General features: G+C 45.9%; 1 protein-coding gene across 15 annotated transcripts in view; it reads right to left on the bottom strand.

The window, feature by feature from the left end:
* LOC101159565 (serine/threonine-protein kinase BRSK2) overlaps positions 1 to 22,303 on the bottom strand; it is a 129,525-nt gene that overhangs the window by 54,169 nt on the left and 53,053 nt on the right. For all 15 annotated transcript variants that reach the window (XM_078944936.1, XM_078944937.1, XM_078944942.1 and 12 more), the window contains exon 2: positions 13,471 to 13,565. In XM_078944936.1, coding sequence (XP_078801062.1) covers positions 13,471 to 13,565 — 95 coding nt within the window. The remainder of the gene's footprint in view (positions 1 to 13,470; positions 13,566 to 22,303) is intronic.

The raw sequence follows: 22,303 nt of genomic DNA, 5'->3' as shown, positions 1-22,303 counted from the left end.
CTCCTTTCCGGGATTTTGTTGCAGATTCTTTATCAGCTGTCATTTTCCCGAACAGAACAGGTAAATGTCGATTGACTAGTTCTCTTTTTTTGCACCAGTCTGTTTACCATCAACATGGAAACGATGTGATTTTCTGTCCTTCCTCAACCGAATGAGAGTTCAAACCTGACAAAACCCAACTCTACAGCGGCGTCCTCGGTGAAGTGGACGCCGCTTCCTCCTCCGCTGATTGGATCCACTCAGATCTACGGCCAGCATCTGTTTGGGCACCGAGTTAATCAGCGTGACATTTGCCGGTGCAGATTGAGAGGCGCCTCATCAAAAGTGCCAACATGGGAAGATGAGGAGTCAAAGTGGGGACGTCACGGTCATTCAGAGTTCATCCTCTGTGTCAATCCTGATCCCTCAAACACCCACCCATCCAACCAATCATTCACCAAGGTCATGCTGTCCCCAGCAGGTAAGAGATTTCTATCAGTGTACAGAAACCCATCCTTATTTAAGGGATGACGTAAATGGTCTCTCATTCAAGTTTATTTCCACAGCAGTTATTTCAAAATAAGAGTTTCTGCGTGACGGAGGAAGAGGAGAGCTGTCTCTCTTATCAAGACAAACACAAAGATTTTAACTTTATGGTTTGCAGATGGAAGTAAATCCCTGACTTCTTGCTAGATTATTTAAATAAGCTGATGAAATGAAGTTTGCGTCTCGTTTAAGGCTGGCTTGGATGAAGAAAGGCTCCATGAAGGCTGTTTGGTCGTCAGATGTTTGCCAGTCAGCTCCAGCAGGAACAAACACAAGAAACTTGCTAAGAGATCAATACCGATCAATGCAGGCAGTGATTATGTGGAGCTGCTCAGCAGGATCACAGGCTTAGCCAGCTTAAGCACATGTTTCCAGTGTCATCACACTGGATCTGCTGGTGTACCGACTGGGTTTGAGCCGTGAACACGTCAATCCTGAGGCAAGACACCAACACAGGACGCCAATCAATCGCTCTCATGTTTATCAGATCAAATAAATCCATTGATCATCAGACTGTATGACAAACAAATGCAGTAAAATGTCGTTGCAGCGTTGGAGAGGATACCCTCTGACCCTCTGCTGCTATCAAACCCCATCACCTTAAATAAGACAGGTCAGTAAACATCAGAATATCAGAGAAGGTTGATGAGGCCAAAAGAAATGCAACTGAATGATAAAACAAACAACTGTAAAGAAAATCTGACAAACAAACCGCCCTTATAAGACAAAAAAATTTTTTTGCCAGTTCATTTTTGACAGATGTGATGTTTTCAGCTCTGGAACAATCCATTCTGCTGTGTCTCAGTCTTTAAAAACATGTTAATAATTGGAATACCAACAGGCCTTTAGGCCTGAGCAGTGATATAGAACATTTAGGCTATGGGACCGGAACTTCTTTTTTAGGCGTGCATTATCACTTTTAAATGCACAGCCTGCAGCCAATCAGAATGGAGTATTCACCTGGAGCATGATATAAAGCCATGTATCAGACAGGTCAGCATTTTTTACTGCACATTTTCAACCCCATTTACGGTGGTGTGAGGCAGAGAGGCCGTGTAAAACAGATACGATAAAGTGGAGCCTCATCCATAGAATGAGTCCGAGATCCGTCTCTAAGCTCCGCTCTTTGGTCAGACGCCTCCACACCCCCCCATGCCAAACCCCGGAAAGGAGGCCACATTGGTGGCAGCGGTGTTGGTTTTGTGTAAAGTCACTCCAGTTCAGTTGGTTTTCACCCCATTCATTTATACAAAAGAAACAACGCAACGGCATTACCCGAAGCACAACAAACTTACTTGCAACACAACAGCATAAACCGCAGCACAACAAAAGTGAGGACTTTTTTTTCTTTCCGGCGGAAAAAAAATAATTCAGTTCCAAACTATTCGGCGCTCCAGAGAACTACGTGATATTTCGACAAGATTAGGGTGTTTTCTTACCAGATAACGTACTTTCTCACAAATATACGTTTGTCTAAAAATATTCATCCATCCAGCTCCCCACATAGTGACATCTGCATCTAACGCTCTTTGTCTTTTTTTTTTAAATTACGGCTTTTAAGACGTAAATTTACGAGCAAAAAACTCATAAATTAGCAAGTTTTTATCTCATAAATTTACAATTTAAAATCTCGTAAAAAGTTTCTGGATAGGTTTAAAAAACAAAGAGATTCTGAAGATTTTGGCGACTCAAAATCAGACTATTGTCAGTGGAGCCGTCTTTCCGGGGTTGGGTGAAAATAGTCTGTTATATTAGCATTAGGACTTGAAAATGCCCAAAAGTGCTCCTCCTCAGACGGAAGGGTCACACAAACATTTGCAGTTCACCTGCCCGCTAAATTCACTGCAGATGACATCTGGAGGATCCTGGGCTGACCCAGACAGCTGGAGGGGGCTGTCCGGGCCACCATGGGAACCGGCGGGTTCCTGCTGTGGGACAGTCTCCTGGATTTTCCCCTAGGCAGACTTTGATTCTGTGAAACAGAAGCTTGGAACAGCTTTCAGACAGTAGGGGCTAGAGCGCTTCAGGACCGTCCTGTTGGCGTGGACTCGAGAGGCCAGGGAGAGTCAGCAGCTGCTCGGCTTGTAGTGGAGGCATTCCCTCAGTACGGAGACGTGGGACCACCATGAGAGAAGTTCAGACATTTCTGCACTGGTCTGCACCTCTGATTTGGAGGAGTGACGTATGTTTAGCGCCCTTGGATAGTAGTTGTACATGTACAGTACAAAACAATTCCAGGACGGTCTGTTAGAGCCGTCATGACCCGGACAAACGTCGTGTCTGCTGCATCGTTAAGCTAAAATGATCTTTCCAGTAGAAAGGCGGCTAAAGATCTCAGCTCACAAAGAGCTCACAGGTTTGGAAGCTTCTTTTGTTCACATTCAATCTGCAAAACAACAGTGTGAGCAAAACTAGAGGCAGAGACAGGAAACCTCCAGAACGCGGAGCTGAACGCCGTCATAAGCAGAAGGTAGAAACAGCTGAGTGTGCTGAACAACGGGTGGAGTGGGCGTGCGTTATTCCTGCCAACCCGGACTCTTTGCAGTCCTTTCTGTGTCGTTGCACGTCGCTCACGCTAAACACCTGATGCTCTGGGAACACCCGGTCTGTGTGAGAGTCAGACGGAGCGACCGTCATCACAGAGATGTCATCTACAGCAGAAAAAAACAATGACTAAAAGCTGCTGTTGCTCCATCACAGAGACTCACAGTCGACTCGGACTTCTGGGTAATTTGAGTTTCTAACGATCAGATTCTCGAATAGGATTTGAGGCTTAGCTTTACGTTCACTGGGCTCCCAGCAGGCGTCACACTAAGAAACTGCCTGGAAAACCCTCTGCTGGGGGGGTCGACCTGTGCCGACTACAGCTCTACGCCTCCATGAGCGAGGGCTGGGCTTAATGAATTATGAGAATTGACTCCCGTTACGGCGGGCTGATTCCAGATCTCAACTTAATTGAAACACGATACAGGGCTAAGGGGCACTGGGGGCCACAAATTGGTACATACACGCAGTAATCAAACCGCCATCTGTTGCCATGACGTCCGGGTGAAGTTGGAAAGAGGAGAGAGCCCCCAGCTCCAGTATCCAATCAGCATCAAACGTCTGCGGTCTGACAGAGCCTCGAACTCCTCAGGAAAAACACTGAACCTGGCAGCGGAGTGACACCACAGCTCAGTGACAAAGAGCAGCAGGAAGAAAGAAAGAAAAGGCTGCTGGTGCACCACAGAGGAGAACATGAAGAAAGCAAATTGAAAGCAAAAGCACGAACGTAGACGGCTGGGAAAGGCTGTGAGCTGCTCCTTACAGACCCACTCTGGAAGTTTTGTCGTTTGTAACATCTGGTGGTGTTTTTCTGATGATGGAGGAAATGTATAAAGGCTAATGTTAGGTGGGGGGGTGGGGGGTGGGGTGAGAGGCTGTAAGCTAGAGAGAGTGTAAACAGAGAGCTCTCAGCAACAGGGAGGGTAAGGGGGTACGGGTTTGCTCTTCATCAACGGTCAAGCTCACCACTCAGGAGTGAATTTCTGATGAATTCCTGCCGTTCTGCAGAAACTATGTCCTACAAAACGATGCATGTTCTTTGGTTTTAGCTAAAAACGATGATTGGAGTGGGTTTTTAGGACGAGCAACGTTTCCTGCAGTGAAAAATCTATTTTTAATCAAAACTTTATAGTTACTTCTAAGGAGGAACGGGGTCATTTCTATGACAGGGTGAGCCTTGTAGGCCACCGTACTAAACCCATATTAACATCTGTGGCAGACACCCTTCAGACCTATGACAGGAGAGCAAAAGAGTCTCTGATGGACACGAGGCCACCCTGGAGGTTCCTGCATTAACAGAGAGGAGGCGGGTCGGTGTCTACCATCAGTCAGACAGCAGGAAGGGGCGGGGTAAGGCACCTGTCTGTCACACTCAGCCTGAAGGGATGCTGCACTCTTCTGGGTTTGATGATGCAGAAGTAACGAAAACCAGAGTCCTGCTCGGTTTACTTACTTACTTACGTAATAAAAGAGGAGCCGGGCTTTACAGCAACCATTCCACAAATCCAAACTGAGAATTCCATCCATATTGAAGATCTCTTCCACCATCTCCATCTATCTGAGAAGGTTGAGCCACCTCCTAGTAATGGCCTTTTCAGCTGTGCTTAACAATATTTTTACCAAATATTGGTCTTTAACTGTATATTACCCAAATACAGTACGGACTATGTGAAAAGGATGGTGTATCTCAGCACCCTTGTCAAAGCTAAATGGATGCAATTGGTATGAGTAGCATTATCTGTTTCAGATTGCCTCCAACACATCTGTGGATTTACTGATTGCTTACTTTTAATCATAGGCGTACTAAAGACGCAGATCAAATGTTTCCAGTTGAATTCTCTCCATTTCAGAAGACTGTGATGACACACACATCAAACCAATCTTCATCCCATACAGCGATGCACATTTCCCTTTCCCGATTTTCCTTGACACGTAAAGTTGTATTTTGTTGACACGACTCAAGAAAAGTGTACAGTTTGGAAACAATCTAAGATGTCTTTTGCTAGAATGCACCTCTTCTTATTTCTAGGACTGCGTTTCATTCATTCCCTTCTTCCATTCTAACGTTTTTGGTTCTGTTTCTACCCCACTGCTTAAGTGTGGAATCATCTTTTGCTGGTTTAAAATTCTTATCAAGATAAATCCATTTCAGGCTGTGTTTTTTTTTCCATTTTTCAACTTCAGTTGTTGCGCCACTGTTTGCCAAAGTGTAACTGTGAACATTATTACTGGGTCGAATGACTTTTTACCGTCATTTGGTACGCCATCGTCTCCTAAGAGGGTCTGAATCTTATGTCCCGGTAAACATGTCTCAATCTCTGTGTATCCAGAAAAGTAATCACACCAACAAATACTGTAACTCAGTGCAAGTGAGCTGCAAAAAATACAGTTTCAAGTTAGGCAGAGACATGCCTCCCTTCTCTTTAGGCCGTTGTAGTGTTGCATATATAATTCTGTGGTTTTTCCCTTCCCAAAGAAATCTAGATATCATCCCATCACACACTATGAACTGTTTGGGTGGTATTTCTACTGGAAGTAATAGAAATAAGTAGTGTAACCTTGGTAGAATGTTCATTTTCACAATCTTTATCCTGTTTTTTAAAATCTAAAGGGCAGGATGACACCCCCCCATATCCAAGTTGATGCTTAAGTTTATTACATTCTACGTGTCTTTGTATAAGTGAGAGGGATTTTTGGATACAAACCCTCTAAGGCACTCTGTTTTGTTTTTGGCCCACTTTATATTATAACTAAATATTAGTATTTTGCCGGGGAATGTTTAAAAAGCAAAATTTTTTTTATTTTAGAAAGATTTAGTTTGTAGCATATGAGTTAAATTCTTCAAGAAGAGTCATTAGTTTAGGCATGGAAATGTTTATTTCTTTTAAAAACAACAGTATGTCATCTGCAACTGTTCTAATATTTTGTTCTCTGCCGCTGCTTTTGATTCCTTGTAGTTCCTCACGCTGACGAATAAAGGAAGCCAGTGGCTCCGTATAAAGAGCAAAAAGAGTCGGACTGATGCCACATCCCTGTCTCCTGACTCTTTTTAGCTCAAGCCGGTCTGTTAGGGAGCCATCTATCTTTATCCTTGCTGTGGGCTTATCATAAATGGTTTTTATACACTTAATTGATTCCAGGGTGAAACCACATTTTTCCAGGGTTTGGTAGAGGAAACTCCAATCACAAGTCTTCTCAGCATCCAGGCTAATTAGTGCTGCTTGTAGTTTTTCCTTGGTTATGGCATGAATTACATACAGACTCCTGATACTGTCCTGGGTTGTTCTGCCTATTACAAAGCCAGTTTGGTCTTCATTAATTATCTCTCCAAGAAATGTTGCTAACCTTTTATACATTTATACACGTTAGCGTCCACATTTAACATTGATTTTGGCTTATAATTTGCAAAGTTTTGTCTGTCTCTGTATTTTTTGTGAGTTGATGCGATGTGCTTCTTTCCATGATGGTGGAGTCTTACCTTCATAGTTAAGGACTCTTAGGAGAAGTGGGGACAGTTCAGATTTTAATTTTCTATACCACTCTGTGGGACAGCCGTCGCTACCTACAGATTTATTGGTTTTAAATCTGCTCATGGCTTTCTCGACTTCCTGTTGGGATATTTCCTTTGTTTTGAGTTTTTCCTATACAAGGCAGATTTAATCTATCTAAAAATACTCATGTGATTACAAAATGCTATAATAATGATAAAAACTATGTTCTGTTTTTTGTGGCTCTGTATGAGTTTCTTGAGTGAATGACATCATAGATTGTACTTGCTGTTATCTACAGATCTAGTGGCTTTTGGACCGAGTTCATAGTACGTTTGCTTCATGTAACGCCTTTTTTTTCAATGCCATTGTCTAAATGTCTTTCTTTTTGTGATTCTTCATCTTTAGTTGATTTGAAATTGGTTTCTTGGATTTTTAAATCCTTTATTAGTTTGTTATATGGCTCCAGTCTCTTCTTCTTTAGATGTGTCGCGTTGGCAATCAGGTTCCCTCTCATCACTGCTTTCATGGAGTCCCACAGTATTGATGGGTTTGCGAGACGATTGTAATTTTGATTAATAAATGTCTTAATTTCCTGTTGACTTGATCAACTATGACCCCCATTTAATCTCTAGACGGTGCTTCTTCACCTACTTTCAAGACTTTGGTTTATCAAATTGCACTGTGATCTCTGAAGCATCAGCTACTCCTATTTTACATTCAATTACTGTGTGATAATTGTCTTTCCCAATCAGAAAATAGTCCATGCACCAAGTGCGGTACAGAGTGGACTGTAGTATCAATATGCTTTGAGAAAGAAAGACAAGATGGTGGTGAGTCCAGACCAGAACTCGAGAAAAAACCCAAATCCAACCAATGATCTGGACTCACAATCTCTGAGTAAAGCTACTGGAATCATTACTGACCTTAAAGACAACATGGAAATGAAGGACGCTCTCCTGTCCAGGTTCATGGATGTCTCCTTCGCCCAGTCTAAGCGGCTAAGCTCTCTTAGCGCCGTGCTCCAGGACACAGCTCCATGGGACCCGTCCACCTGCCCACTGCCTTCTTTATTCTCAACTCCCAGGCCGAAGGCCCAGAAGTAGTTCTGATGAGACCCAGAGCTTCCTGTCCTGAGTCTCTCTAATCACTTCGCTAGTCTGGCTGCGGATTCTCCCGCTCCGTCTGCAGCGATCACAGCGCCAAAGACTCCACTGGACTTGGGCTCCTCCGTCGATTTCCCCGCTCTTCGGAGAGACGCCACAGAGATCCCGGTGGAAGATGGAAGCATCGCGGCATGCAGCAACCTGGAACTGGCCCCGAGGATCACCGCTAAAGCCTCATCAGGATCAGATGGCGGGAGGAAGATGCTGAAGGAAACTGTCCGCTTGCACTCCAGCAAGGCTCAGGCCACTGCCTGTCCTGGAGAAAGTCCCTGACCTGCTGGGTTCTTTCCCTTCCACAGTCAGGAGGCTGATTTCCCACAAGGGTTTTAATGGTGCGTCCTATTGGGAGTCTGAAACGACTAAAAAGGGTTTCTTTAGACTTTTTAATTTTTGAAACTCCTGTCCATTGACTGTTTTTATTTCGCGGCCCCTCCCCTCCCTCTTACTCGACCAGGGCCTCTTCAGCAGGCTGCTGACTCTGAGCTCCTGGCTCCAGTCTGCTTCCAGCCTGAACAGAAGCTCATTTTAAAAATTCACCCATGGGCAGCAATGTTTTGGCTGCCAACACTCTGTGGCGACTTCACCTGCCCCCATCACGTCCGAACCAGTCCAAACCTCTTCATCTGTGCAGACTTCGCTCTGTGGAAGTGACTGACATTCCCCAACAAACTGAGCTGGATCAAATCTCTTGAACGGAGGTCGAGCTCTTCCTCGGTAGCATTAGCTTTAGCATCAATCGGGTCTTCCCTGCTTGGTGATCTCTCTGGTTGCTTTTCCATCACCGGTTTGTTTTTGGGTTTAGTACCCCCACTCATGATGGGAGTTATGGTATGAAACAGGAGAGGTGTTTTTGAATTCCGGGGATATGAGCCACCTGTTTATGGAGCTCTCTTCCTCTCAGTTTACAACTCTGTCTGAGCTCAGAATGTTTCCCTTTCTTTAGAAGTGGTTGGACTCCTGCAGCTCATAGAGGAAGGGATGAAAGAGAGAAAAAAACGAGAGAAAAACAGGAAACGTCTGCAGTTCCCTCATCAGGAGGGAGAAGCCCCCCCCCGCTGGGCGACTGCAGGCAGCACGAGCCGCTTTCCCTCCACGTCTGATGACCAGAGACGGAACCGGCGGCCATCGCAGCCTCGACAGGACGCCGACAGCGGGGGAGATGCAGGAATCCAGGCCAGCGGGGAATGATGGGAAAGGGACAGACGCTCTCCTCTGAGACGGCAACCAACATCCTTCCTCGCCAGTCATCCATCATGCATCCAGACAGAGACTCTGCCCTGAAGCCGGCCTGAGTTCTGACTCAGAGCTGAGTTCTGGTCCTGCCTGAAAGCTTCTGTACGTCTACAGCTCCTCTTCTCGCCTCACTGAGCGGCGGTCCGCTTCAGACGGGACGTGCTGGACTGCAGCAAGCATTCAGGCTCTGTGGGTCCTTCCTGTTGCTGTGATCAAACACCAGAAATTCACCTGCAGAAGTTTGGTGCGCCCATTTTTCATCTCAGACTGCTGCCGCTGTTCAAGTCTGACGTCTGAAAGATTCCAGCATTCCAGTGGGATCTGCCCTGAGATAACTGGGACGGCCCGACAGGGAAGCCTGCAGCCCTCACATCCCCATCATTAGGGGTGTAACGGTACAGTTGGACATTTTGGTACAGAAATTTCGGTTCAGTTCACTTTACCATCCTGCCTTCTTTGCTCTGGGAGTGGCTCTTTAGAACATCTCCTCAGCAGCTGCCCAAGGGCTCTGGCTGATGGTCGCTACCGTTGGCGTCATGACCAGGTGCTTAAAGCTCTTGCTGAGAGTTTAGCCTCAGCCATTAAAACCAGCAAAAACCAGCGCGCTCCAAAGAAGGCAGTACCCTTCGTCAAAGCTGGGGAGAAACCTCAGGCGCGGCTACAAGTAACAACAGGTCTCCTCCACAAAGCCTCGGACTGGCAGCTGCAGGTCGACCTGAGAAAACAGCTAAGGATTCCCTCAGCACATTGTTAGTACAAATATCCGCCCAGACATGATATTAATCTCTGAGATTTCAAAAAACCTGATCAGGCTGGAACTCACGGTGCCCTGGGAAGAGCGTGTGGAGGGAGCAAATGAGAGGAAACGCGCTAAGTACCAGGAACTGGTTGAAGGGTGCAGGGAAAGAGGCTGGAAAACATTCTATGAGCCTGTAGAAGTTGGCTGTAGAGGCTTTGCGGGACGTTCCCTTTGTAAAGTCCTCTGCCGATTAGGCATCACAAGGGCGGCCAAAAAGAGGGCCATTCAATCCGTGAGCGAAGCCGCAGAGAAGGCTACGAGGTGGCTGTGGATGAAGAGGGCTGATCCGTGGACTGCTGCTGGGACGCAAGTCGGAGTCTGATCAACCCCGGGTGGGTCGCCTGGGTGAGAGTGTATGATGTTGTGAGAGCCGAAACCCCCGATGACCTCAGGATACATCACTGAGGATGCGTCCCAGTGCATCCATGACATGTTTCATGTATAAGTTTGTACCGTTTTGTTGTTTTTGTTTTTTTTGTTGCCCCACCCCCAAATGTATTAACTTTGCGCCGAAGCGGACCTAAAGTTAGCTGCGAGTTCGCCGAGATGCCATGTTGTGGAATGAGTGAGTGTGGGCGCACGTTCAGGGTGTGCTGTTCAATTCGCTGGAACAGTAATAAAAAAGGTTTCCTCTAAAAGAACGGAGACTGGTCCTTTTATTAACCCGCTCTGGAGGCTCTGAGGGTCTGAACGGGGAAGAGAACCCCGAGGGAAGATCCGCCTTCGACCCTGAAGAGGATCTCCCTGCATTTCTGACAACGGTCAGAAACCTCATTGCAGGTGACGGAGGTGACAGTCAGCATGTGGACAGTATCAGCGGCTAGTGCAGACGCGAGGCTAGAGCCGGGGAGCCCCCCCCCCATCTCCTTATGCTCTCCTGTGTGGGGGGAACACTTTGGCTTTGTTGTCTGCATCCAAGAAGGGAAAAGACAATTGGATGAGTGGAATGCTGTGTGTTGACATTGTTACACAAAGATATGCCACACATCTAATCTGTTAACAAACTTAAAACGGCATCGCCGGCTGGAACAATCTGGTGTACAAAAAAAAATGTGTGAGTTCAAATGTTTTTTTTCAGGGCTGTGTTAACTCTCCAAAGTTTTTGGTTCCTGGCAGCTAATAGTTTTTCTGATTTTATTAAGTAAATCACCTACATGGCTCAATTTTATTTATTGTTATGTAAAACCAATAAATGCATTTTGCAAGTAATTTCTTTCTGCTTTTATGTACTGAAAAAATACCGGAAACGTCCCGAACCGAGCCCTAGAAACTCTGAGTCAAACCAAATTGAAATTTTAGTGTACCGTTACACCCATAGTCATCATCATCATCATCAGCAGCAGCAGCAGAGAGGAAGTCGCCTGCGTGAACTGAAACCAGGTGGAGAGTCTGCTGCTGTTCCCGGTCCGACCAAAGCTCGAACCGGACCTCTGCTGAGGATGAGGAGCAGCAAGCACCTCCCTGCTTCTGTTTTCCACAGACAAACCTCCCAGAGCTCGGTCAAACCTCAGACCGTCTCAGTCCAAGAGACCTGAGCGAGTCCAACGGCGAGGCAGGAAGTGGGAATGCGTGCACGCCGGCCATACATCCATGTGCCTCAAACAGACGCAGAACCTGCAGGACGTCCCCAAACGTCAAAGAAAACGGGCTCTCCTCAGAACTCCGGCTGACACCCCCCCCCCCCCCCCCCCCACACACACACCCACACACACACACTAACACACACACATTTCTGCCTTTTTCATCTGCAATCCAACCTGCAGTCTGCAACGACTCGGGCCAAATGCTGCATGTTTCCATGGCAACTAGGCTTCTTTTATGACCAAACTGGGGCAAGAAAGATTAGGAAAAGCTTTTGAGGGAACCACCCCCACCCCCACTCAGACAGAGGAGACGCTGGCAGACAGAGAGGAGGCGGAGCTCGGAGAGAGCAGGTGAGGCAAACCTGAAGTCTGCGGCTGAGGAAACATCTGCCGCCTCGTTTCAGCCGGCTGGTCTGAAAGCGAACGACAACTAGCAAGACAAGCGAGCTTCAGGCCAGCGTCCGCATGCGTGTGGAGGCCTCAAAGGCTAAAGAGCGACGGAAGCCTGTGCCGCCGCGGCTCACGCCGGTTCAGACATCACAGAGCAAAAATCACCGTCAGACACTGAAGTTATCAGAGTTTTAGAGCCTTTTCTGCTTGTGCTCAGCCTCAGGGGGAGGAGTTTGAAAAGAACCACACAGATCTGTGGGTCCAGCATGAAGCACCATGGAGGCCTGCATGGGAGAACTGCTGATGCCTTCAGTGGAGCCGCTGCTCATTACTCTGCAGCCCTGGAGGGTTCTGTCCGACAGCCGAGGACGCCGCGGGCCCTGCAGTGCAGAAACGCTGCTCGCCGATCGATGCCTCGGTCCTGCCAGAAAAGGCCGCCACCGTCCACCAATCAGCAGGCGGCGCTGCCTCTGCGGCCACTCTCAGTCTTTAAAGGTGACGGCTGAGTTCAACCCTCATTAGTCACTGCTGAGCCCCGCCTGCACCGCCGCTCCCATCAGCACCGACAGCCCCGAGCGGCTCACGGCGGTCACATGACCTCCTTCCCTGCCGCGGCAGGAACTTCTGTAGCCTTCAGAGATGTTTCCGGAACAACGGCTGGAGCGCCTTTGCTGCAGGTTTCTGCTCCTCTAAGCCCCTCCCCTTTCCACCTGGTGGACTGCAGTGACCTTTAGCCTTTTACAAATGACTCCCCCCATACTGTGACTGCAGCACAGCTTTACCTCAGTTCAGTCATTCTTTTTGGAGTTGATTGTAATGAATAATTCTATACAGTTTATTCTAAATCTATATTTTTAGATTTTAGTCTTTTTTATTTTTGACTAATTAGTTTTGACCTTAAAATCGTGTTCTGTTCCTCAGGACAGGATAAAAACGTCTAAAACTACATGATCACGGTTAGTCAGATTTAGATGAACACTTCAATCTCTCAAAAGCAGGCTTTGAACCAGCAACCTTCTGCTTCTGCTCCGCCTGCCTCAGTGTGAAGACGTGGGAAAGACGTCAAGCAGAAGTGGACCGGGCTCGGCCGAATGGCTTCCAGGACCCGCTCCTGTTTGTTCTGCAGGAAAAGCGCCGTGCGGGTTCCACCACCTGTGGGATGGAGGCGTGGGCGGAAGAGGAGCACGGGCAAAACCAACCCGAGCGAGGAAGAGCAGACGGCGCTGAGCGGCGCCAATAGGGCATGGAGGTCAGGGGCGTCTGTGATGTCATCACCTTCCCGTTTGTGAGGCATTTCATGCAGAAAGAGGTTCGTCTTTAGTTTGTTCTAAATATGCAAACAGGCTGAAAACCTTCCTTCCCCGGTCGCTTTTTTAATCCTCTGGGCTCCAAAGCCACATCCAGCTCCTTGTGGCCCTTTTTGTGCTATCTTGTGGGGTCATCTGGACCCCACAAGAGGTAAAGAAAAGATACTGAAAAGAAAGGTCCTGATCTGAGGCAGTGTGTTTTATTTTGAAAGGAACTTGTGTGTGCTGCTGTCAAAAGGAAAACATATATAGAGAATAATATAACACTGTTTTGAATTCAATAAGATTTTACAGCAACATTTTCTAAATGAAAGGCTAAACAGCCACAAAAACCAAAATAAAGTGACCTTTGCAGCTCTCAGTGGGCTTTTGATTTTCCTTTTGATTCACTCAGGAAGCTGCAAAGTTCTCCTGGCAGAAGCGCAAACGTCTTACCTTCATGAGAACGGACTCGCTGAGCTTCTCTCTGTTCACGATCTTTATGGCCACTTTCTGACACGTGACGCAGTGGATGCCGACCTTCACCAGACCTGAAAGACAGACGGGGAGCATTCAGCGTCTGAGGGGAACACGCGTGTTCATGAAAAGAGTCACGGACAGCTGTTCATTAGTTCAGGTTTTACACAGCGCCCCCTGTGGTTTTAACCATGAATGATGCTTCTTCCACCTTGTTGAGTCAAAAATGGAAAACCCACAGCTGTCATAAAACAATCATAAATTCTTATTTATACACTTTCTGTAATGGGTCAAATTTTACAAACTGTTTGTTGTTTCTCTTTCGGCTTTTCCCATCAGGGGTCGCCACAGCGAACAAGTCGCATGGGAAACTTGGCAATGTTTTACGCCGGATGCCCTTCCTGACGCAACCTTCTCAAACCGGGCTTGGGACCGGCACAGAGGTAGAGAAGGGAACAGGGAGCAGCCTGGAGTCGAACCCGGGTTTCACGGACGGAAGGCGCCGCAGACCAGCACGAGCTAAACCGGCAGGGCCAAATTTTACAAACTGTGAGACATTTTAGTTTAGTTTTTAGCTCTTTGAAGAACAATATACAGACTTAAAATGTTCACATTTTACAAAAATAGTGGCTGAAGATTATTTTTTTGGATATTAACGGTAGAGAAATGAAGGCAGATTAAAGTCTTGTGGCAAACACTGTCTGAGTGAATCCAAGCTGTTTCTGTAAAAACTCGCCCATCAAACCCCCATGCTGACCTTTGAACTGCTGCACACTTGGCGTCTTTTCTGCGCTGTGAGGCACGTTAAGCGAGACAGAAGAGTCGGATCTAACTCAGTCCGTCAGACTTCATGAACTGTATTTACAGTAACTCCCAAACGTGTTTGCAACCCATCAAAAAAACAGACGGATATCACCAAAACAACGGTTACCGTGACTACGCAACCCCCCAACCTGGTTAGTAACAAATGCAGTCCGGCACCACTACATGCTAGCCGTGTCACAACAGCACCCAACCAAACATTTACACCATATTCCTCTCAAAACCGCTTTGACCTCCGAAACACAAACAAAATGTATCCAAATACATAAGGCGCTCCAATTAAACGAGGCACAGATGTTTTTTTTTTTAACAAAGCTTTTAAGAGCGCCTGATAGTGGGAAATACGTACTCTAATTTAGTCAAGATACTCCATTCATTACTCAGCCAAGAAAACATCTCAAACTGGATCATAAATGACATTTTCAGGGTGTACCCCACCGTTAGCCAACAGTGGCTGGGATAGGCTCCAGCAACCCTGTGACCCTGAAAGGGATACAGCGGGTTCAGAGGATGGATGGTTACTCACCAGGCCTGAAGAGAGAGTTTCAAACGAATAAATGAAAACTGTATTCACACTGTAAAAATCTGTTGGTCCTGAGCGAGTCCTGAACCTGCCGTTTGGTCTGAGTTCAGACTGCCGTCAAGCGGACTGTCCTGTTTAGAACCAAAGCTAGTAAACAAAACCACATGACGAAAGATCTCTTCACTCATTGGTCAGGAATTACGAGGGTGGGGCAAAGCGACTAAAGGCAGAAATGATGGAAGTCGGTACAGTTCATTTATAGATTGTCAGAATAGTTCTTTGTTAAAAGAAACGATCAAGCAGTTGGTCCCTTTTTTCTGTTTCATAACACGACAATTGGTGCATTTGTCCCTGGCTCATCTGTTTTGGCTGAAAACAGCAGAATCCATTCTGACAAACCACTGGGAACACTTGGAGAACAGATCAGAAGATGGTCGGAGTGCGACTGTCAACACAGAGTATCCATGCTCTTCACAGAGTTGGCCTCATTCAGGGGTCAGGAAAGTGACAGCGCGGGGGGTCTCCTGTGTCCATCACAGGCAAATGAGGGTGGGGGGGGTGGGGGGGGGTTGTGAGTGCATCTTCTTCCAGTGCTCCGGTTTGTGGACGGCCCTGAATAACCTCTGGTCTTTAAAGGATTGCTCAGAGGCACTTCAAGAAAATGGCAATAAAGTTGGTGACTACCAATAAAGACAGGAGGGCGGGGTCAGCTGCGAGGTCACCTGACGTAAATGTCAACATGCAGCTCTCTGCTGTGAACGCAGCAGCTCCATTCATCTCTATCAAAGCTCTGACTCTGGGGGGGGGGGGTCTCCCTTTGTACTGAAGGTCTGCAGACCGCAGCAGAAATGCCAGCGCGCATATGCAGCTCTTCATTACTTCAGCAGCGTGAATATTCCACGCCATCTGACGGGTGATTTCCCTGTGGGGGCACGCAGAGCTGAGGGCAGCGGGGGCCCGCGGTCCGGCGCGGCAGCCGGGGGCCTCTTTCATGTGTCCACTTAGAAGTGAAATTGCCTCCTGGGTGACGTCCGTCAGGCTCCATTGATCTTGTCGTCACTGGAGCCGGATGATGACTTCCACTGCGGAGCCGGGAGCCTTCGGGACCGACGCCGGGAATCTGCCGTGGAATCGGGGCTTTGATGGAGGAAATGAGCTTAAACGACGGAGAACCAAGAAGAAACAAAGACAGCAGATCTTCCTGCATTTGGACATATGATCCACCCCAAAGAAAACCTGACCTGCAGATTTCCAAAGTTTGGACTTTTAGCAAAAACCAACGGATTGTCTCCGTCGAGTCAAATTTATCCTCAAGGGCCGTACACACTGGGACGAATATCGGCGCACGTCATTCGCCAGCGTTTTTCGCCACGTTTTTTGTGTTCACACCCAGGCGATTTTCGCTGACCATGAGCCGAGCGAACATGCAAATTCATTCCATGACGTTAGATGGCGCTTAATGTAAAACAGAAATACTCCTGTACACAAGGTGGCGCTGCGCAACTTTACGCTTCTTAAAGTCGCTTTTCACTCAGAAGAAGAGAGCAAGTATTTACGCGCTTGTCAGAATCATACAAAGAAAACATGAATATTTCAAGCACCAGTAGCTCTAGCTCCAGTTCCAGCGATGAAGAAATTATTGTTCTGTTGAATGATGAAAGACGCCGGAAAAGACGCCGATTTTGGGTACATCCCATAGTTACGAGAAGAGAACTATCTCCTTCGCCGTTACGTATGTGTGCTCAGCAAGACAGTTTTGTGTTTGAGCGCCCCCAAGTTGTGTTTTACTGTAACTTCAGAAGCTCCAGACTCGTGTGCAAAAGCGCTATTCTCATTGGTCGTATAGTTTTGGACGCGGCGCGTCGAACCAAAAAAACGAACCCATGGCGTGTTTAAAAAAATGACGCTTTTACGCTTGACGTTTTCCACGTTGTTTAGTCACGAGGTTAAAAGTCGGCGAACGTCGCGCGCGAGTTCTTCCCGGTGTGAACAGGCCTTTGGGGTGTATTCAGACCGGAAAGTCAGTGGCAGCTAAAGTAAGCGTCCGGTTGTTAGCATCCACTTTTATCGTTAAAGGGAAAATCTTCAGGGCAAAGTCTACGTTTAAACAAGACGCAAACAATTTACACGGTCTAACGGTGTGTGTAAGAACTACACCTGGTCAATCGTTTTGCCCTGAAAGATGATCTGGGACTGGGTTGAGTTCTCAATGTTATAATGGTGTTTCATGAAACGCAAACTGCAACAAATGTTGCTTTTATTGAATGATTTACAAATCAGCAACTTTGCTTGAATTTTTGTCATCTGTAAAAAAAAAGTTTAAGAGTTTTTTTAACCACATTTCTTGAAGCAGCATTTTTTAATTTGACAAACAGGTTTTTTAAAAATATTAAACACTTACTTCTGCCCTGTTGGGACCAGTCTGTGTAAATTGTGTCTGACATTAAAATGGTCCGTGGCCTTTAAAAGGTTGGCGACCAATGATCTACAGGATTGTGAGCAGTTAAAAGAAGCCTGAGGTGAAATGGGCACCATGACCGCAGTTTGGCTTAAGGTCAATTGGTGAGAGAAGGTGAGTTTTATTGACTCCACCCACCTGCCATGAATCATGAAAACACACCCCTAATGATTCCCAAGTATGAGTTCTGGTTAGGTCTTTTGATGGCGTGCATGTACTCCACCTTTGCTGGGATAGGCTCCAGCAGATTTTTGAAACCAGTTCTTTGGGCTGTAAAAGCTGAATTTGTTACTATGGCATTCCAAAATAAAACACTTCCCTTCAGCATCCAGCCTCTGGTGGTCTTCTGAGGAACTACAACAGCTGGGAATTTGGGACGGAGAAATACTTTTCTTTTTAAAAGCTCATCCAGAAGCACATGTTTTCCCTGAAAAGAGTAATAATAACACTATATGTTTTTGAATTTGAGTCAACCGCTGAGAACCGAGCGGAACAAAGCCAGGGTCAGAATGAAGAGGAAAAAGAAAAGTGCAGCACCTTAAGAATCTGAAATGGCTTTTCGAAGGGTTCTGTGGTGTAGTGGTTTGTGAGTCGCCCTCAGTCACACCGGTCCATCATGATCCACAGCTGTCGTCATTTTAGTTAATTGCCTGCTCAAGTTTCTAGTTTCAGTCCATCTGCTCTGTTGTGTCACCTTTTTGTTGCTCCATGGGTTTTGTCTTTTTCAGTTTGTTTATTAAATGTTTCATTTTCTGCCACCATGCCGAATCTCCTGCATTCTGGCTCCTCATCCACCAGCAGCTCCTGACACTTTTTCTGACACTGGATGAACGAAGATCTTAATAAACAAAAACCGGCACGTTTAGGAGAGTTTCGTTTGAACTCTAACTTGTTACGCCGTCATCACTTTTTCCTGTGAGTTGTGCCCGATCAGCTGCACAGCAACGTCTCCACCTGAAGCTGGATCGTCTGCTTGGGACGTGAAGCGCTCCGTGTTTGATTAATGGGAGCAGCAAGAAGCTTTGTGGATCTGATTACAGTTTGGGATGTTTGCACAAAATGCATCTGCGAGCGGGGAGGGGGCGTTTCAATATGGAGTCCACAGAGGCCTGCGCCGCTGACGGATGTCCACTGAAAGCCCATTTACGCCTTCAGAACCCTCCGCAGTTTTTCTTTCTCATAATTACTCCTCTGCAACTCAAATGGGAGTTTCTGTCTGGATGAATGAGTTGTTCTTTTTTGATGCCATGCAGCACCAAAACCATAAAAAACACATTATGTTTGACATTTTTTACTGCGCCTACAAGTTACTAAATATCACCGCAAAGGCTCCAAAACAGCCCCCAAAGTAATAATCACTGACATTTCCACATCAACAAACATCTACTCAGCTGCTGGTTATTATTCAGCAGAGCAGCGTCATGACAGCTCTGACATTTGCTGCTACAGCAGCGGTTTCCCACCGTCTGCTTGCTGATTTATGCAGCGGACGGGCGCAGGGTGAGAGGGCGGAGCCTAAGTTTACCTTTATTCCCGTCAGGAACTGACAGAGGTCTGGAGCTTCTGTTCCGACCAGGCTCCACCTACTTTTATTGGGGTGTCTGATTGGTCATTTTATAGCTTGAATAACTTGGACTACAGAAAAAATATCATGAAAAAATCAGGAAAGTGTAAAAAAAAGTATCAGATCCAGAACGGTTCTTCTGACCAATAGAATGACAGCTGTTTATTTCTCTATAGAAGTCTGTGGCATTTTGACTTCTTGGAGCCACTTCCTGTTTGGAATGCCAGGGGGGAGGAGTCACTCAGTCCAGTTCTCATATACAGTCAATGGTTGCTCCTCAGTTCAACATTAATCCAATTGGGTTGCTCCAGCAGCCTGGTCTTTAGTCCCGCCTTCATGGCCACTTTTGGAAAGTAATGGGTTTGATGATGTCACATCCTGTCACCGTGACAACGGCCGTGGAGCTGAAAGACGGCCTTCAGTCTCCTCAGATAAAGCAACGCTTCTGTTTTCCTCAAACACTCAGAACTACGGTGGCCCTGGAGGGCAAATCACTCAACGCAAAAGCATTTTAAAGATCACAACAGCAAAACAAATATAAAAAAGCAGCGTTACATTTTAGAAAACGATACAAAATTCAGAAAAATTCCAGAAACCAAAACATAAACGATAAAAACATTTCAAATGATGATGAGTATCATTTCCTGTCAAATAATGGCTGACGTCAAACGTCATCATCCAATCAGTGGTGTCACACACTTCCTACCTTTTGCAGTTACTCACTTACTGTGTTTCGTTTTTTAACATTTTACTTTTGTTTTCTAAAACATAATCCTGTCTTTTGAATATTTGTTTTGCTTCTTTAATTGTTGCGGTCTTTGAATTGTTTTTGCATCACAGTGAAGACAGCAGTCTAAATCTTTCTGTGGAAAAAACGGTCAACATGCGTCTCGTGTCAGGAGCAACCTTTCCAAATCCAGTTCTAGGCCGTCTTTATGAAGCTGCTCAGGCTGCTGAGAAGCTGGAAAATGAGGACTGTGAGCTTCATCCTCTCACCAGCAGCTGATGGTTCTCCAACCCCACCGGCAGAAGCTCTAGTCTTCTGCAGCAACTTCACATGGGTTATTCACTGATGTGGTACAGGAAAAAGTCTTTTATTCATTTTTCTTTTGTATTGAACACCTAAATTCTGCAAACACAAGCAAAACTAAGACCAGAAGAAGAAGATGAAACCCCAAATGCCCCAAAAATAAGAAAGATGGATTCCACAGGCCGATAACAAACCGCCGGCCACGCTGGCGTGAAGGTTTGCAGATAAAACGCTCTGAGGGGAGCGGAAGCTGCACCTGCTTCACAACAGCGTTTCATTAATTTTCTCCCCAGAGGAGATGTGATCGATCCTCTCTGCTAATCAGATCAATACCTTCAAGACTCCTGACCTCTGCAGGCAGAGGCTGCTTCACAACAACCCCCTCTACTCCATCCATCCGCCTGTTCCCCCTGTGGAGCCTGATTCCAAACATTCATCATGTGCTTGCACTCAAAGTCCCATGGTGCACTGCTGTAAGACAAATCTAATCAGAGAGAGGCTCTGTGGGAGGATGAAGTTTCTTATGATAATTCTGTTGTTGCCTTAGAGATGGCCCCGCCCCTTAAAAATGTTGCTTGTTTTTAATTGAACAAGCCTCCACATGCAAACGGGGGATCTATAAACCACAGGCTTCCGAGAGGAGAAATGTGATGGTCCTCTGGGTCACATCCAGCGCCGACCACGTTCATGTTCCTGTTTCAGCGGGAAGCAGAAAAGAAGCAGCCATTGAGGAGCTCCGGAAATGAAGGAGAACGGCTGCCTTGGTCTCTCATTTGAACAGGCTGATAATTAAGCTGAAGGACTAAACACATGATTGAAAACCTGATTGAGTTTAAAGAGCTGCTGGAAGCCACTAATCTGACTGTTAATGGGAAAATGAGCAGAGGCATTGTTCCCCAGGTGGAATACACACAGCAGGACCACAGTTCACTGAGGGCGCTGCAGAAACCCAGATCCATAAAGCTGCCGCTGCTGCGTGGAGCTGGAACCAGCAGCCTCCATCTCCTGCAACGTCTAAACGCAGGAATCTGCTCTTCTGTAAAAAGGAAGCTTAGAAATGGGGAAAACCAATGAACAGACGGAAAGATGACGGCACAGACACACTGTCAGTGTGTGTGTGTGTGTGGGGGGGGGGGGGGGTGCTCGGCCTGCAGATCAAAACTAACATGTTAGCTAAGCGTCGTGGTCTTTAAACTGGTTATGCTGCAGTGAGGGAAACACCAGCATGAAAAAACCACAACTTGTTCCTGTAGCATTTTTCAGATTATGGAGGACATTTACAAAGAAATTTAAGATTGAAAATTGCCTTGTGACCCCCCCCCCCCCCCCATGGTCACTCTCCCACACATCCCCCTCTCTAACATCCCTCTCTTCTTCACCTCCTTTTCTGCCCCCAAACAAAAAACTGTTACAGATCTAGTTAAGATGAATAAAGTTTAGCCTAAATTACAAAAGGGGTTTATTCAAATATACCTCTGGTATGTCAAAAGATTCATAACCCCTGTTGTAAAAGTAAAATATGTCCAACACAAGAGACTTTTAGCTCTCATCTGTTTGTTCAGCTGTTGGACAGGACAAGTAAAAAATGTAAAAAAAAAATCAGATTGAAAATTAGAAGCAGATGTGTGACAAAATGGTATTTGTGACATGGAAAACAGGCTGGGTGGACCCAAACTGTTCGGATGGATAGCTCCAATATTACTCACCATTTTCGTTGTACCGCTAATGTTAGCTTGGGGTTGTGAGGGCCCAAAGTCACAGGAAGAGAGTGTACACAAAGGGATGATGGGAAATAATCCTACGCCAACATTCCTGCCCACAACTCAGAGATGAATTTCTAATGAACATCTGCAGCTCTACAGAAATTATGTCCTAAAAACAACACAGGTTTTGGGATTTAGGCTATAAACGGCGTAGTCATTTAAAAAAAACCATGAGGAAAAGTTTAGAATAGATCAAAAGATGATCAGAGTGGGACTTGAAGAAAACACCACCATGACGGAAACACCTCTGAAAAAGAAAGTGGTCAGAACTAATGCATTAAGAAATAGTGTTTTTGTTCAGGGGGTCAACATGTGGAATTTATTATCAGACGAACTGAAAAATGCAAAATCCATACTGCACTTTAAGAAAATGTATAAAGTTAAAATGTTTCAAAAATACCTTCTGGACTGAGAGACTTTGGTGGTTGTGAGGTCATTTTGAGAAGTGTTTGTTTTGTTTTTGGTTTTTGTTTTTTTCATCTTTTTTCTTTTCTGATTTAAGGTTCTAACAGTTTGTAGGTAGATGTAATGTTTGTATTCAGGGTTGGGGAAAAAAGCCTTGGCTTCACCCAACACCTTTTTCGGTTAATTTTGTTCAATGTTTATGTTATGTTTATTTATTTATTATTATTATTATTATTTTCAATGTTTA

The sequence above is a fragment of the Oryzias latipes genome, chromosome 3 (genome assembly GCF_053564925.1).
Source record: "Oryzias latipes strain Hd-rR chromosome 3, Olatipes_Hd-rR_3.1".
Lineage (NCBI taxonomy): Eukaryota > Metazoa > Chordata > Actinopteri > Beloniformes > Adrianichthyidae > Oryzias > Oryzias latipes.
The sequence above is the reverse complement of the archived record's forward strand: the minus strand, read 5'-3'. Positions and strand labels throughout refer to the sequence as shown.